Source organism: Zalophus californianus, chromosome X (genome assembly GCF_009762305.2).
Source record: "Zalophus californianus isolate mZalCal1 chromosome X, mZalCal1.pri.v2, whole genome shotgun sequence".
In the NCBI taxonomy this organism is placed as follows: domain Eukaryota; kingdom Metazoa; phylum Chordata; class Mammalia; order Carnivora; family Otariidae; genus Zalophus; species Zalophus californianus.
Window position 1 is genome coordinate 31,216,960 of NC_045612.1, and position 17,418 is coordinate 31,234,377.

General features: G+C 44.6%; 1 protein-coding gene across 4 annotated transcripts in view; it reads right to left on the reverse strand.

Moving 5' to 3' along the window:
- Positions 1-17,418, reverse strand: part of IL13RA1 (interleukin 13 receptor subunit alpha 1) — an 81,442-nt gene that overhangs the window by 26,880 nt on the left and 37,144 nt on the right. For 2 of the 4 annotated variants that reach the window (XM_027607821.2, XM_027607818.1), the window contains exons 9-10: positions 16,919-17,015; positions 15,247-15,331 (exon numbers count right to left, since the gene is read on the reverse strand). In XM_027607821.2, the coding sequence (XP_027463622.1) occupies positions 15,247-15,331; positions 16,919-17,015 (182 nt within the window). Of the gene's footprint in view, positions 1-780; positions 3,254-12,056; positions 13,093-15,246; positions 15,332-16,918; positions 17,016-17,418 lie in introns of those variants that run through there. The other 2 variants (XM_027607820.2, XM_027607822.2) reach the window with 2 other exon arrangements.

The window sequence follows — 17,418 nt, forward strand, 5'->3', positions numbered from 1 at the left end:
GACAGTCTCAACAATGTGCGTGCGTGTGCGTGTGTGTGTGTGCACGCACGTGTACACTTGTATTTCTTTTTCTTTTCCCACAGGTTTCCTGCCGCTGGTTGGGGGTCACAATCAGGTTGGTGACGACAGACACTCTCTCCCCGCGGTGGGATGACATCGTGGGCAACAGGCCGGAGCCGCTCCCCGAGCTCTAAGGTGGTGTTGGTGAAGGTCACGCCCTTGACTATGGTGACACGCTGCTCTGCCGGGAGGTGTTGCAGTCTTGGTAACCCTTCTTCACCAGGACCACCCAAACCACCAGGTATGTCAGGATGGAGATGCGCAGGCAGCCGGCAGAGTCGCCCCCACCCCCACCCCATCTTTGGCAATGACATACTTTGCTGTCCCGCCGTTGGAATGACGACAGCTGGAGCCCCTTGCAGCCGCCTGCCCCGTGGAGCTACCTCAGCTGTACCTGTGGACCCCGCTCTCCCTCCTGGGCCCCCCACCCCCGCCCTGCAGCCGCCCCGCAGTGCATTTCCCTTAATTACCACAACTACGGTTTATCAAATACTTGCGTCCCTTTAGGTACCGCTGATACTAAACTCGGTGCATGTTCTTATCAGAAAACACAGGCGCACCGAGAACAGCAGAGCAGCTTATAAGAAATGACTGTAAGATAAAATAGCTGTTTTGGATTTTTTTTTTCCCCACAACATTTATTCTTTTAACTCCAATTTTTCCACCACCCACTCCTCACAACGCTTTACCCCAAAATAAGACCAAAGGAGAACATGTGGGTGACATACAAAAAGACAGTATTTATTTCACTCAAGCTTTCCTATAAGAAGTTAAACAAAATGATCCCTAGTTGAAGGCATTACCAAAAATATTCTTAACATTGTTTCGCGTATCCCTTCAGTGCCCAGATAGAGGAAAAACTTATCTGAATGAAAGAATAAGAATGACCATCCTTACACTGGGTTTACTTAGGTGGGTGGAGGGAAAGATAATCCATATAGTTTAGGCATGACACAGCGAACGAACCTACGTGTTTCCTACAGGTTATGGAAATCCCACTGATGTACTCAAGTTCCCGAGAGCTCCCAACACCGGGCGAATCACTCTTCAGCAATTCTCCAACAGCCATAGGTACTCCTGTAGTTTGCTGCCCCCCTTTCCCTCAACTATCTGACTGCTCAAAGCGGAGAATGGAAACCAAGTGTGATGTTCCCGCTCCCGGGCTGTGACTGTCACCATCTGCAGTCCCTTGGGGAACCATGATCCCAAAGCATCCCCTCCCTCACTGCCATCTAAATAGGATATCAGGAAAAATGGCCCTGGCTGAGGCATGTAGGTGTTTTGCTTTCCAGAATTATAAAAGATTTGACTGGGAGAGAATCTCATTCCGACACAGGAAAACCAAATGCTCTTTCTAGAGAACCGCAGAACAAGGTGGGACATCTACTCTGCCTGTCTCTCACCTCAATCTGACCTAAAAAAAAAAAAAAAAGGCACAGGGAGGAAACACGTTGACATCTACCCCTGGCCCACAATTTCCTCCGACAAGCCAGGGCTCACTCCTCCTCCGCGGCCGTGCCAGCCGGTGGCCACCTGGGCCCAAACCTCTGACCTCCTGTCGTCCCCTAAAAGCAGGAGCTGCAAGTCGCAACATCTGATTGCTGCCCACGGGTGAATGTCTGGAGAACCTGCGGTATCACATTTTCAAGTTCTTATCAGGGATCGGAGTCCGTGCGTCGGGGGAGAGAGACTCGGGGGGGGGGGGAGGGGGGCTTCTCGCTTCCACGCTTCTTTAAATTTGGAGGAAGGAGGAGGAGTGGAGGGAGCATCTCTGTGGGTCTGATGCAGGGCTGGGTGAGAATGGAACCCTAACTGAGTATGCAAAAAAAAAAAAAATACAAATGTTGGAGCCTCAGATGTTGTCCATACAAGAAGCAAAACCTACTCATAACCAGTCGTGGCTGGAAGGGAAAAGGGGAAGACGGAACTATTCCTTTCTGAAGCCAAGAGCAAAGCTCGAAGTGAAGATAATACCTCGTTTCTGCTTAGAAAATGCATAGAGAAATAGTACACACTGAAAACCTTCCAAGAAATGCAGACTCAACGCAGAAGTTACAAAATATGCAAGAATCAGTCATTGTTTCTTAGTCTCCTCACACTTTACCTGAGATGCAAATTACTCCCTGCCCCTCTAGGTGTTCTGCGCAGCTTTACGTTCTAATTTCTAGCCAGAAGGGAAAGACCCGCTGGCTGCCGGGAATGAAGGTGCACGTGGACGGCCAAGGTCTGGCACCTGACCGGTGGAGATAAAGTGGTAAGGACAGAGGGGTCTCGGCCCAATTGTCGTCCGTCCGAGTGAGCGGCGCCTCAGGGCTGGGGGCCAAGTGCAGGGGCACGGGGGGTGGGGGGGGGCGAGCATCTGCTCTGAGCAGTGGAAGGGAAGAAGGCATGAGCTGCACACCCTCACACCCAGCAAGTCCTGCCACCCGCTACGGGGGCCCCCAAAAGCCTGCCGTGGCTTTGAAAGGTGTCAGGAAAGGAGCGGCCTCTGCTTTTTCTGGAGGTGCCCTCCTCGGGGCCAGCGCGGATGTCCGAGCCTTTCCAAGCGGAGACACCTGCTGCTCACGGCGATGAGGATTCCAGGCTGCTAAGAGGTTTCAGAGCCACACACATTCCTCCACAAGATCCCAAGCAACAGATAACAGATTTTATCAATTTCGTTTGCTAGAAGTTCTCTGTGACTCAGGGGCTGGCATGAGCAACTGCACCCAAAATGAGTTTCACACAACAAAATCGAATGTGTTGGTTTTGTTGGACACAGAGAATACAAAGCAGGCACAGATCCCTCAGTTGTCACAACTCTTGGTAAGATTAACTCTACCGCCATCATCGCTGTTTGCTTTGTCCCTGACTTTGAAGGCGTCGCGAGGGCGGTCTGCTTTCACAATTCGACAACAAGGACTCCACTCTCTTCACCAAAGAGCCCCTTACGTTTAGTTTCTCAGTGCTCCATTCAACAGAAAGACCGCGGCTCTTCTGAGCTGCCTGTTTTTAAATGGCCCAGTAGTTTCAGTTTCCGTTTCACGAGTTCCCAGATAACAAATGCAGAATGGGATGAATCTTCACAAGGTCATGCTGAAGGTTAAAATAAATATCCCCGTCACTGAGAGGTTCTCTTCAGGTTTTCTATCAGCACCACAGAGTCGGTCTCTTCTTTGGTTTGCTTCTCATAGATGTCGTACTTCTTCCAGTGCTGGAAGGAAAACACACACAAACACAAACACACACACACACACACACACACACACACACACACACACACACACACACACACACACACACACACACACACACACACACACACACACACACACACACACACGACTCTTCTAAATAATGTTCTCTCCCTGAGGACCAGCGGCCAGGGCTTATTTTTAGGTTTATGTGTTGGAACCAGGAGTGTATGTTATCCTGTTACGGTTTTGGTTTGGGGTTGTTTTTGTTTGTTTGTTTTGTTTTTTTACTAAGAATCTTCATCTATTTGAACAATTCATGAAACCAAACCATCGGGAATTAACATTCAAGGGGGAGGGGAGAGCGTGGGATTGTTACATGATGTCTGATAGCTATCTTGAGAGAGAAAGTGGACATCTCCAAAACTGGAAACACAGTCTTTTGAAGAAGAAGAATATAAGGGTGGCGTGCTTTTCTTCCATTAACTGTTACTACCTTCATTTTCTTGCCACTCAAATTTGGCCATTGCTCCAGAGATAATAGGCTCAAAAAGTCAACCAGTGTCGAGGTCAATGGCAATATATAAAATGTCCCCAAAAGTCTTAGTGCAGTTAAAACTTTTGAAAGACCCTATATTAACAGTTTCATGCTAGACATGAATTTGCTTGAACCGGGAATCATGCACTCAAAGGTAAGTTCATCCTGAACTCAATGTTAAGTGTGTCTCTTAATGGCAAAAGCCAGTATCCTGGCCTTTGCCTTCTTTACTTACAAAACAAGGGAAAGGGTAGAACCTGAGCTCAGTCGCCTCATCTGTAAAATAAAGTTGCTGGACCAAACCAGGGGTCAGCAAACTGTGGTGGAAGGGCTGGATCCAATAGGCTGCCTGTTTGTAAATAAAGTTTTATCGGCACCCGACACACCTCCTCGCTTCTGTGCCCTCTGTGGCTGCTTTCAGGTTACCACAGCAGAGGTGAGTTGCCATGACTAAGACCGAATGGCCGGGTGAGTCAAGAATGTTCCCTCTCTGGCTCTTTACAGGAAAAGTTTGCCACCCCTGCGCTAGATTATTTCTAAGCTCCTCTGCGCTGACGTTTTCTGGTTTGAGAAGCCTAGTAGGAAAGGAAAGGGAAAGCAGAAAAACAGAAGCAAGAGCAAAAGTGACGCTTCCACTGCCTCGGGCTGTCTAATGAGAGATGGACTAAGCAGGTTGGGAGCACCCGGTCTTAGAAAGCACAGGCAGGGACGAGTTGAGAGAAACTGCTGAAAATATCCAAATTATTCTAAATAAGTGATTGAACCCTCATATTCCTAGTAGAATGGCTAAAATAAAAAAATACTGACATTCCCAAGTGCCGACAAAGATGCAGAGTAACCGGGTCTCTCCTATAGTGTCGGTGGAAATGTAAAATAGCACAGCCTCCATGGAAAACAGTTGGATGGTTCCTTATAAAATGAAACATACATCTACTTCATGACCCAGGAGGCCCACCCCTAGGTATTTACCCAAGAGAAGGGGAAACCTATGTCTACATAAAGACACATACATGAATGTGTACAGTAGCTTTCTTCAAAAAAGCCCCAAACTGGAAACAAGCCCACTGTCCTTGAACAAGTGAACAGTAAAATAAACTGTGGTATAGCCATATCACGGAATGTTGTTCGACAACGAAAAGGAATGAACCACTGATAGACACAACACGGATATCTCTTAAATGCACTGTGCTAAGTGAAATAAGCCAGACCCCAAAAGCTATGTGTTTGAGGATTCCATTCGTAAGACATTCTAGAAAAGGCAAAAATTTAGGGATACAAAACAGATCAGTGGTGGCAAGAGTACAAGGTCAGGGGTGAGGGGACTGACTACAAAGGGGTACAAGGGACCCTTTTGGAGGACGATGAAAATGTTCTAGATCTTGACCGGCATGAGCGGTGGCGACAAAACTGCACACATCTGCTACAACCACAACCGTACAGAATAACTGCATGCTTAAAAAGAAGAAATTGTATTTTACATAAATCAAATCAACAAATCTGGCTTTTGAAAATGTGAAATGCACAGGATCTAATAAGAAACAGTCTGAAAAAAATTACATAACCTTGAAATAATGGCTTATTCAATAAATGGCACTAAGACAACTGGCTAAGCATTTGAAAAATAAGGTTAAACCCTACTTGACAGCCGACATGGATAAATTCCCTACGGATGAAAGACCTAAGTGTAAAAAACAAAATCAAATAAGAACTAGAAAAATATAGTGGGCAACAAGCACATCAATCTGAGATGGAAAAAGGCTTCCTGCACACAAAAAATACAGGAAGATTTGAATGCATAAAAAAAGAAAAACACCATTAAATACCCTAAATACTACACAGAGGCAAACGGACAACAAGCAAAGGATTAATAGCTGATAGATAAAAAGAGCTTTACAGGGGCACCTACCTGGGTGGCTCAGTTGGTGGAGCATCTGGTCATGATCCCAGGGTCCTGGGATCGAGCCCCCCGGATCGGGCTCCCTGCTCATCGGGGAACCTGCTTCTCCTTCATCTGCCCCTCCCCCCTCCCCCCTGCTCATACTCTCTCTCTCTCTTGCTCTCTTTCTCTCCCCCAAATAAATAAAATCTTTTTTTTTTAAAGAGCTTTACAAACTACCAAGTTTCCAAAACATGAAAATGGCAAGGAAAAAGAAATGGACAATGGACAAGAATTTCACAAAAGAATTCAAGCCCATAAACATACAAAACAATACAAAAGTTGATATATAAAATGAAAACAAGATGCCCTTTTCTTGTCTGTCAATTGGCAAGAATTAAAAAAAAAAAAGGCTGACAAAAGCACGGCAAAACCACTGTTCAGACATGCTATGGCTGGGTGTGTACGCTGGTATAACCTACTTGTAATCTATGCTTCTTGTGAAAAAGCTAAAAGTATGTATTCTAATTGCCCCCCTTTCCTTAATCTCAAGGAATCATACTCTACGCGTGTAACCAGGGTGTTTAATTTAACAGCATATATTACAGACTTTTATATATGAGTAAAATTAAGCTACCTCATTTTCTTTACCCTCTGCACAATATTTCATCGCATGAAGGCACCATAATTTATTGAATCAGTATCCTTAATAGATATTTAGCCTGTATATCCTTTCTGGATGACAATTTGTCAATATTAATCAAAGAGTTTAAAAAACATAATCTCCTCTGATCCAGCAATCTTACCTGTAACAATATATCCCTCCCCCAAATAATAAAATATATATGCTAATATAGCTATGAAATGATGCCTATAATGATGAAAATTTAGAATTGATCTAAATGCCCAATAATAGGGACTTGGTTAAGTACATCATGATATATTCACACAATGGAATACTATTTAGCCATTAAAAAAGTATATTATAGGACCAGGGTTGGCAAACTTCTGTCAATGGCCAGATAATAGGTATTTTCAGCTTTGAGTCTCTGTCCCCAAAACTCACTCTGCTGTTACAGCATGAAAACAGCCACAGAGAACATGTAAATAAGCAGGTGTGACTGTCTTCCAAAAAAACTTTAACGGATGCTGACATCTGAATTTCAGATAATTTTCATGTGCTAGGACAAAATATTCTTCTTTAGGTCTTTTCAACTATTTAAACGTATAAAAACCATTCTTAGCTTGCAGGCTGTAGACAAGCAAGCGGCAGACAAGATTTGGCCCGTGGTCCGTAGTTTACAGAGGAATCCTGGGAGGAAGGTAGTGGTTGGCAGCATAGTTTTGTTTTTGTTTTTAAAGATTTTATTTATTTGACAGAGAGAGAGCGAGCAAGCACAAGGTGGGGGAATGGCAGGCAGAGGGAGAGAGAGAAGCAGATTCAGGGAGCCCGACGCGGGGCTCGATCCCAGGACCCCGGGATCATGACCTGAGCCGAAGGCAGACGCTTCACCAACTGAACCCCCCAGGCGCCCTGGCAGCATAGGTGTTTTTTTTTTTTTTTTTTTAAGATTTTAATTATTTATTTGACAGAGAGACACAGCGAAGAGAGGGAACACAAGCAGGGGGAGTAGGAGAGGGAGAAGCAGGCTTCCCGCTGAGCAGGGAGCCCGATGTGGGACTTGATCCAAGGACCCTGGGACCATGACCTGATCCAAAGGCAGGACACCCAGTGACTGAGCCACCCAGGCGCCCAGCAGCATAGTTTTTAAATGTCCCCAAATGCCACCATAGAAAACACAAGTAGGAAAGGTAACTAGGGTAAGGAGGGAAGCAACAGCCAAATCCACAGACACAACCTATGACAGAACCGGATCAAAATGATTCCCCCGTGAACCCCGAAATACGAATGGGTGGGACAAATTTGAGACAGCTACAAGAGCACAATGGAATCAGTTATGGAGGGATATGGAGAGGGAACCAGCCAGACATTTGATAGATCTGAGAACTCTAAAATAACTCAAACCTCAGCAAGCTAATTTATGAACAACAACTAAGACTGGCAGGGGTTTGCCCTTTCAAATAGTGACTGAGTGCAAGGAGTCCATGGTAGAGCCTGGGAGCTGCCCAGGCCCCATGAACTCTCAAAACAATCCAAAGTTCCCTTCCAGGGCCAAATCCCACTCTGAGGAGCAACTGGGGCACATAGACGCCACATTGACCCAGACAGAGACAGGGTGGCTCAGTGGGTTAAGCAGCCAACTCTTGACTTCAGCTCAGGTCATGATCTTAGTAGGGTCCTGGGATCCAGCCCCGAGTTGGGCTCCGCACTCAGCGGGGAGTCTGCTTGAGATTCTCTCACTCTCTCTCCCTCTGCCCCTACTCCCGCTCGCACGCACACACACACACACTCTCTAAAATAAATAAGTATATTTTTTTGAACATCTTAGAAAACATGAAGGTGCATAAAAATTATTCAGGAGGATGTGACAAATATAGAAGACGGGCAAAGAAAACAAGGGAACAGAAAAAGTGAAGCCTATAAGGAAAGACATTTTTACTGACATTAAAAACAAACATCTCAGACTGCATACTGAAAGGGTACACCACCTACCTCAGAAATCAAGCCTGGATGACCAACACCACCAAGACATATTCTGGTAAAATTATTGGACTTGGAAGAAATAAAGCTTTTGACAATTGGACAGAAAAGAACAAGTGTTTGTTGGTTTGTTTTTAAGTAAGCTCTACACTCAACATGGGGCCCAAATTCATGACCCCAAGATCAAGGGTCACACACTCCACTGACAGACCCAGCCAGGTGCCCCGAGACCAAGTATTTCAATACAGAAAATTACATTGTCAGCAGACTTGGACAACATTTTATGCCAGAAGAAAATGGATGCCACATTTAAGATACCCAAGGCAAGAACATGTGAGCCATGAATTTTATATCTAGCTAAAATGACTTTCAATTATTAATGCAGCAGACTCCATCAATGTGTAAATAATTCAGGAAATGCTGGTCCCATGAATCCTCCCTGAGAAAACATTTAGAGCTTCAAACAACCAAAGTGACTGGAGAGACATGAACATGAAGACCGGTAGTGAGCATCACGTATATATATCCACCCAGAATGAAGACCACATGAGGGTTCTAAGGGAGACACTGTGGTATAGAATAGTTACCTGCACTGACAATGCAGACACTGGACAAACTTCAAAAAAGGAGAGAGAACAGGAAGAACATATAGGAAAATGGCTCTTTTCAATAATCATCAAAACTTATTTTATAATTTGTCAGAATTTCAGAAATTCCTTCAGTTCCACCTGTTTCTCATCTGTTAAATTAAGGATTACTAAGGTAATCCTTAATTAAAATTAAATATGAGCATTGTATTAAAACATATCCTATGACTGCCTCAGAGTCTAGACTGGAGAATCAGGATGCCTGGGTTCAGCCCCCACGTCTGACTCTTGTCCGTTAAGTTTGGATCCTAGCTCTGTTGTGTCCTCGCAATGTAACCTGGAGCAAGCTACACCTATTCCCCCTCTGGTACCTCACCTTCATCGGTGTGCTGGAGATAAGGCCGACTGCAAGATGGGGACACACTAACGAAGGAAGTGTGTAGAAAAGTGTCTGATACATAGCAAAAATTCAGTAAGTACAAACTATTATTATTGCTGTCATCTGTTACTCCATTTATGATTAAAAGTTCCATTTCTCTCTGTTGTTCACATAACATTAGAGATGGTTATATCAGGGTGATAGGATGAAGAGTGATGTTATTTTTCTCTTTTGGTGATCTGTATTTCTCCTTTCTCTATAATAAATACATGTTGCTTTTAAAAAATATTTTTTTATTTTTAAAAATGCATGCTGACAATTACACCTTCATTGGTTTCTAGTTGTTAGATCCAATGGTTAGCTGGGTTGGACAGGGGAATAAAAAAACAATCTATTTTAATGAGGTGAACACCGCAGCAGAGATGGCTTCCAAGAAGACATTAATTTTTTCAATTGCCTTTTTTTTTTCATTTCTAAAACTCAGATTACTCTCATTTTCATTCATCATCAGCATTGTGGCCTTTTCCTGAGGACTGCTTTTATGAATAAGTCCGTGTAAGAAAAGGGAACAAATGCTCTGACCTATTATTCAATTTCGTGAATTATATGCCTGTCTATTTTTAAAATTACTTGCAGAAAAAAAAATAAATCCACAAAATTACCCATCTGTAATTCGATTCTCACACTGCCAATTTTTTAAAACAAGGTAATCAACAACAGAATAATGGCCAAAGATGAAAAAGAACATAGATGGAAAAAAGAAAAATCAGTGTTTGGGAGGCTACCACCACTGGGTTTTAGTCGTTAGTCATCCAATCCTAGAAAAGCAGCAGGCTACGTAGGCTTTTATATTTTAAAGAAATAAACAAATTTCGTGGTTTCATGGAACACTAAATGTCCAGTTAAGAATACTTTCAAGGTCTGGTTGGTTCCCACAGTGCATTTTCCCTAGGAGCGAAGTGGGTTTCGTGCCCCTAAGCCCTGTGCATAACAGTGGCCTCTTGTAGGAATACAAGTCAACGGATTACATGCCCTGGTTTTCTTCAGATCAACATCCACAACAGAAAGTTGAACAATATAAACTGGGGGTCGCCACTGCCTTAAAAATCACTGCAGCTTAAAAAAGAACCAGTTGAGGGGCACCTGGGTGGCTCAGTTCGTTAAGCGACTGCCTTCGGCTCAGGCCATGATCCTGGAGTCCCGGGATCGAGTCCCGCATCGGGCTCCCTGCTCAGCGGGGAGCCTGCTTCTCCCTCTGACCCTCATGCTCTATCTCATTCTCTCTCTCAAATAAATAAATAAAATCTTAAAAAAAAAAAAAAAAGGAACCAGTTGAGGGGCGGCCGGCTGGCTCAGTCGGTAGCACATGAGATTCTTGATCTCGGGGTTGTGAGTTCGAGCCCCACGTTGGGGGTGGAGTTTACTTAAATTAAAAAAAAAAAAAAAAGAACCGGTTGAATGTGGTGTGAAGGGGATGAAGGTGGTACCATTTAAGGTGGCTATGGCTCCAACCCTTTAAAAATGTCTTTAAAAATTGAGAAGTAAAGGGAAAGAATTAAACACGTACCTGCCTTCCTAGCAGAAACAGAATTTCAGAACAACCAAAGAGCTGAGTTAATGACTCAAAGCAGTGCTTTAGAGAAAAGGGGCAGCTTATAAATGTAGAGTAGATGACAGATGAGAAAAATCGTCACTTTGAACGCCTGCTGAAATTCTTGATTCACTGAAGGAGACCAACCAGCACAGAAAGCATTAGCTGCAGAGCTGAGCTAAAGCGCCAACAGGGCGCTCACTGACAGGGTGCTAACCCAGCACCGCGCAGACCATCTTCAGCCAGCGAGGGGGGAAATAAGCATCAAGGGGCAGGAGGGGACACCCCGTTATCGCCCTACACACAGCGCTCCCTCTTTGCGTCCCTAACGGTGCCATGACTGGATCCGACCTGGCTCCCCACGATTGGGGGACAGCTGGAAAAACTGCAACAGGGGCTGAGTATTAGATGATATTAAGGAATATGAATCCTTTTTAAAAGGACGGCCATTCTATTCTGCTTATGTAGGAAAGTGTTCCTAATTTTTCTTGCGTTCCTAGTTTTTAAAGATACATACTGAAGCGAGAAAAAAAAAAAAAAAAAGGAAGAAACAACTCAGCAGTATCTGGAAGTCGACTCCCAGTTAGAAAGCCACTTTCCAATCAGGAATGTGAAACTGGCACGGTGCTGAAAACATAGTTGGTTTCCAAGAAGCGGGGGAAGAATAGATAATTTTTTATGGATAAAACAGAAATGCAGATGCGGAGAGCAATCCCCTCTGCACAGACCCCCGCCCCCCAGACGTGGCCCGCAGCCCAATTAGTCACAAAGGAAAGGCAAGCAGCAAAGCCACAGGAAGAAATGCTGTTGGCCACAATGTTACTATAGTGATGAACAAAACACTGTCAAAACACTAGGAACCTTAAGAAAAACTATACAGAGGATTTCATTCCTTTGTGGCCACACCTAAATGAGGTTTTTTCTGTTTTTGTTTTTGTTTTTTGGATGGATGTAGTGGGGAAGAAGAGTATTAAGAAAGGACAGGGATTATTATCCCTGTCTATGGATGGTGTAGTGGGGAAGAAGAGTATTAAGAAAGGACAGGGATTATTTCTTGGGATTAGGAGGTGGTAACTCGGCTACCGTGGCTTCTGGTTCAGGTTCTGCCATGACCTCTCTCGGGACAGTCCCTGAGAAACATCTCTAGGGCCTCTACTGTCCCTGTCTCTAAAAATGAGGGGGTAGGACTAGCATCTTAGCGTCTTAACAATTCATGGTTAAAGATAAATAATTCAACACATGAAACGTCCACCTCACTGGATGACCTGTAGGGCTATGTTCACTGTATAATTCGATAATTCTAGAAGTAAAAGGCTCATCTTTCTGCTGCATATGCAGTTCCACTGGGGGAGAACTACTGCCATGTAGAGAAAAGAAGATTATTCATTTGCTTAAAAAGAAAACATGAAAATTTGTTCTATTACCCTTTCCCCTGTCTGGCATTTTTATTATACTTTCAGTTTTAAACCCTGATTTTATTTAATGGTCTGCAACCACCACAAACAAAAACATCTTATGCTTTTAGTGGTCCCATCTTGTCAGTGTATCTGCCTCGCTAAATTATAGAATTCTGACTCATCGGGACAACATATTATCCTCTAGACAGCAAATTGAAAAAAAGCAATTTTCCCATCTCTGAGAAAGATAATTGATCTGATTTTGCTGTCAATGTTACCATCATTCACTCTATCACTCAGGCTCCAAACCTTGAGATTATTTTTACTCTCTGTACCTTTCATCGCCCACAGAGTCCCCACGTTGTAATGAGTTGCCTTTAATAATGTCTCTTGCGTCAATCTCCTCTGCTGCGACCTAAGTTCAAGTCCCTATTATCTCTCAAACCCGGATGACCAAAATATTCTCTTTTCCCTTAATGACTTGTACACGGTTCCTTTTTATTATGAAAGTAATACCTGCTCATTACAGGCAATTTGGAAATTTCACAAAGGCAGAGAATAACATTAATTATCCGCGCAGCCCTTCTGCCCTGAGATGATATTTCGATTCCTTTCCTTCCACTCGTTGTTCTATGTGTATGTTCATGCGTTTTTATCCAAATTAGGATTGCAGTGTACTCTGTAGGGATGATGTTTCTTACTCTTGTATCATGAGTCTATTGCTGTGACATTAAATGCTTTGAAAGCCTAACTTGTTTTTTATGAGGACACGATAAGGAACAGAAGCCCAGCACCTGATGTGCTGTATCCACACAGCAGACTTTCAAGGACCAGTCAGAGGTGTCCGAGGACCTGCGCCATCTCCAGCCCCCGGCTGCTAGCGCACTAGCTGGGGAGATGAAGAAAGAGATGGGGTCTTCCTAAGGAAAATAGCCACAACAGCATTTTTCAAAGTGGGCTCTGCAAACCATCTCACCAGAATAGAAACCCTCTGTGGGCTCCTGTTAAATACGCAGATTCCTGGGGCCCGTCACAGACCTGCGCAGTCAGACTTGCTGGGGGCAGGGCCTGGGATGCTCTATTCTTGCAAGCGTTCCAGTTGGTTGTGACTCAACTAAAGGTGAAGAGCCACCGGTTGCCATATTCCCTCTTGGTGACAGTGTACCATCTCCTCATCAGGCACCTGACTTTGGGACCCACCTGCCTGGTGATGCCCTATTCGCCCGGGGTCTGGCAGCGTGACCATGACTTGGTGAGAAAGTGATCCAGATGCATCCTCTCCTGAAAGCACATCGGCCTCCCTGCCTTCCTTCCCCCACTATACATCATCGTTGCTATTGTGAATCACTTGTTATGACAAGAATTGTTTGGGGAGGGGCGCCGGGCTGGCTCGGTTGGCCCAGCATGTGACTCTTCATCTCGGGGTCATGAGTTCAAGCCCCATGTTGGGCGTAGAGCTTACTTTTTGAAAAGAAAAAAAGAAAAAGAACTGCTTGGGGATTAACAATAAATGGAAAGTTATCAACAGTAAGACTAATCACTGATGCTTACTGAGCACTCATGAATGCTTGTGTGCTAAGTGGTTTTTATGGTATTAAATTAATTGAACCCACATACCACCACCATGAGGCAGGCGCTATCACTACCTCCACTTTACAAATGAGAACACTGAGGCACAGAGAGGTTAAGGAAGTCACCTGAGGTCAGACAGATGGTAAATTAGATTTGAATCCAGACAATCTGACTCCAGAGCCCAGGCCATTATGTGCTATGCTGTACTACTTCACTAAATTAACTGCCCTGTGCCTGATATTACTAATTTAAAATATATGTAATAATATTGATATTTATTCCATTTAGTGTCTTTGTTATTTTATTTGGGTGAATGTACTTATCAGGGAAACCTGAAACTCTTTGGTTCCCCTGAGGTCTTGGGTTTTCCAGCCACAAATTCTAGCATGAGAGTCTGCAGCAAACTAACCATAACAGTTTGGGTGGGTTTGCCTTGTCCTCAGAGGCCAGCTTTCCAGGCAATAACACGAAGAGAATCTATTTCAATTGTTTACCCTATCTTTATATTTCCCCACGTCTCCAAGAGTCAGAAGCTCTGTCTATGGACTGGTTTCAACATGGAGGCTCCACTCCTTGAATGTTTGGATTAAACAGATTCCCTGCTTCCGGGACAGAATGAAGTCCCATGAGATGAGATGGGCAAAGTATTCTGAGGACTTCTCAAATGGTATGCTTAGTATGAGATACCACATTTTTTTAAATTAATTATTTATTTTAAGCAGGCTCGATGCCCAGTGTGGGGCTGGAACTCATGACCCCGAGATTAAGAGTCACACGCTCTATTGACTGGGCCAGCCGGGCGCCCCTGGGATACAACATGATAAACTGCCTCTTCTTTAATCTTTTAGATAAAATGAAGTTTAAAATAACCAATGTTAGGGGCGCCTGGGTGGCTTAGTCAGTTAAGTGTCTGCCTTTGGCTCAGGTCACGATCCCAGGGTTCTGGAATCGAGCCCCGCATCGGGCTCCCTGCTCGGCGGGGAGTCTGCTTCTCCCTCTCCCTCTGGTGCTTGCTCTGTCAAATAAGTAAGTAAAATCTTACAAAAAAGTAACCCATTCTGAAATATAGTTCTGACATACACTACCACATGGATGAACCTTGAAAATATTATGCTAAGTGAAAGAAGCCAGATACAAAAAAGGACAAATACTGCGGGATTCCACTTACACGAGGTACCCAGCAGAGGCAGATTCAGAGAGACAGAAAAGCAGAAAAGAGGTGACCAGGGGCTGGCGGGAATGGGAACTTAGTGCTTAACAGGCACAGTTTCTATCTGGGATGATGAAAAAGTTCTGGAAATCGTGACAATGGCTGCACAACACTGTGAATGTACCTAATGCCATCGAGCTGTGCATTTAAAAATGGTCAAAATGGCAAATTTTATGTTTTGTGTATTTTACCAAACTCTTTACAAATCCCATAGCCTCCCAACAAAAACCAATTTCAAACTTCATTGGAATCAGGGCTTACCAGAGTATCATCGTTCTGGTCTCCAAACATTTCTTTAAAAATCTTGCCAGGATCAGGAATTGGAGGGAATATAATGATCTTGAGCCTTTAAGAAAACAGAGACATTTTTTGATCAAATCTTCCAGCCCATAGGAACGCCCCACTTAAAAAAAGCCACATTAAAAGAAGACTTGGACTAAAGACATGGTATAGAAGTCATCTTGAATGATGAAGCGGCTGTGAAGAAATTTCACAAGAAGCTGAGAGACCGATGTCCTGAGAGCACCCAGTATGGGCAGACCAAAGGGGCCATCAGGGGAAACAGACTGCTCATACCCTATCATTTTTAAAACTTTTTTTCCAGCTTTATTGAGATATACTCAACAAATAATCATCTATATTTGAGATGAACATGGTGCTCTGATATATGTATACATTATGAAATGATGACTACAATCCAGCGAATTAACAGATCCATCACCTCACATGGTTATGACTCTGTGTGTGTGTGTGCATGCACAAGTGTGCAGGCATGTGCACTCTCCCCTATTATTTAAATAATAATGGTGCTTTACTCATCAGAGACCTGATGGGGGCTTACTGCTTATAATTTTGAAAAAAATAATCTTCTGAGAACAGGGTACATTCTTCTTCAATTTTTCTTTCTTCTTCTCCCCCTGTCCATCTTTGTACCTTAGAGTACCCTTTGGTGGCCCCACCTCATCTCCTGGGCCCTAAACGTTGGTGTGGCCCAGGGCTCTGTCCTTCACCCTCCATCCCACTCGCTCTGCGAGTGATCTCTTCCAGTCTTAGGGCTTCGGGTCTGTTTACATGCCGAGGGCTCCCCAAATTCGATCTCCGGCCCAGACCTCTCCCTTGTACTCCAGGTTCATCACACAACTACCCATTTAACGTCTCTACTTGGGTATCTACTAGGCATCTCGAACTTCCGTTCAGACCTGAAGTCCTCACCTTCGCCCTACAGCCAGTGCTCCTCGCAAATCTTCTCCGTCTCAGCAAACGGCTCCCGCGTTCACTCAAGTTGCTGAAGCCCCATGTCTGAGCACTCCTTGAACCCTCAGTACCTGCCTCAGACCTCCACGGATGGATGAGCAGCTTTCAGCAAGTACCCTCAGTTCGCCCTTCCAAATACATCCCACCTCTGACCACATCTTACCGACTCCGCTGCTCACTTTCTAGGTTAGGCCGCCCTCACCTCCCCCCCCCACCTCCCCCCCCACCCACTGCAAGGCCTCCTCCCTGGCCTACCCGCTGCCATTCTTGCGCAAGCCAGTTCTTCGTTCAGCAAGTGAGGTGACCTTTTATGACAGTACAATTAGGTCGTGACCCTTCCCTGCTTAAAACTCTCCAATGGGTCCCCGTCATGCTTAGGAAAAAAAAAATCTCAGTTCCTTGCCACGGCCTACGGGAGCTGGCTCTGGCCTCCGCTCCGGCCTCCGCTCCTGTGGCTCTCCACTGGCGTGCGCAGAGCACCATCCAATCACACGCAACTCGCTGAAGCGTTCTTTCCCACAGCTTTAAGCCGCAACCTGCTCTGCAGTAATACTAGCCGGGTCATTTATGGCCAAAGCGCTCCTGATACCCGGGCCAAACACCCAACACCCTCACAGAGTAGTAACTGGAGCCCGCAGGCTAGCAGAAACTGCCAGGCCGACCGGGGCCGCGGCCTCACCTTTTGAGATAAAGCAGAAGAACTATGATTGCGCCCGCGACAATGACCGGAGTGGCGAGCAACATGCTTATGTAGAACGTGGGGTCGGTGTTCTCACCTGGCAAATTGGAAAGCAAACACAAAACGTGAGCAATCGACCCCTTTGAGAAAAAAACACCAAGCAACGGTTGGCTCAAACTAGCGAGATCACAGACATGTCTGCGCTCCGCCCCAACCTACTTTCCTAAACTCTTTGATTATCTTATCTTCTGCTCCCTTAATCGTGAACAACACAGTCCTGCTCTAGGGCCTAAAATGCTGCGCGGATAAATAAACACCTTGAGGGTTATCCGATACCAGCATATCTTAACTAGTTTTTGGACACTATTCACAATGTTAGACCTGTTAAAAAAGGTCATCTCATTAACAGTGACTACCTTTTACTGGTTACTTACCACTATTAGAACATGTATTAAATTAACCCTAACTACCACTCCTTCTTAACTGAGCATCTACTATAT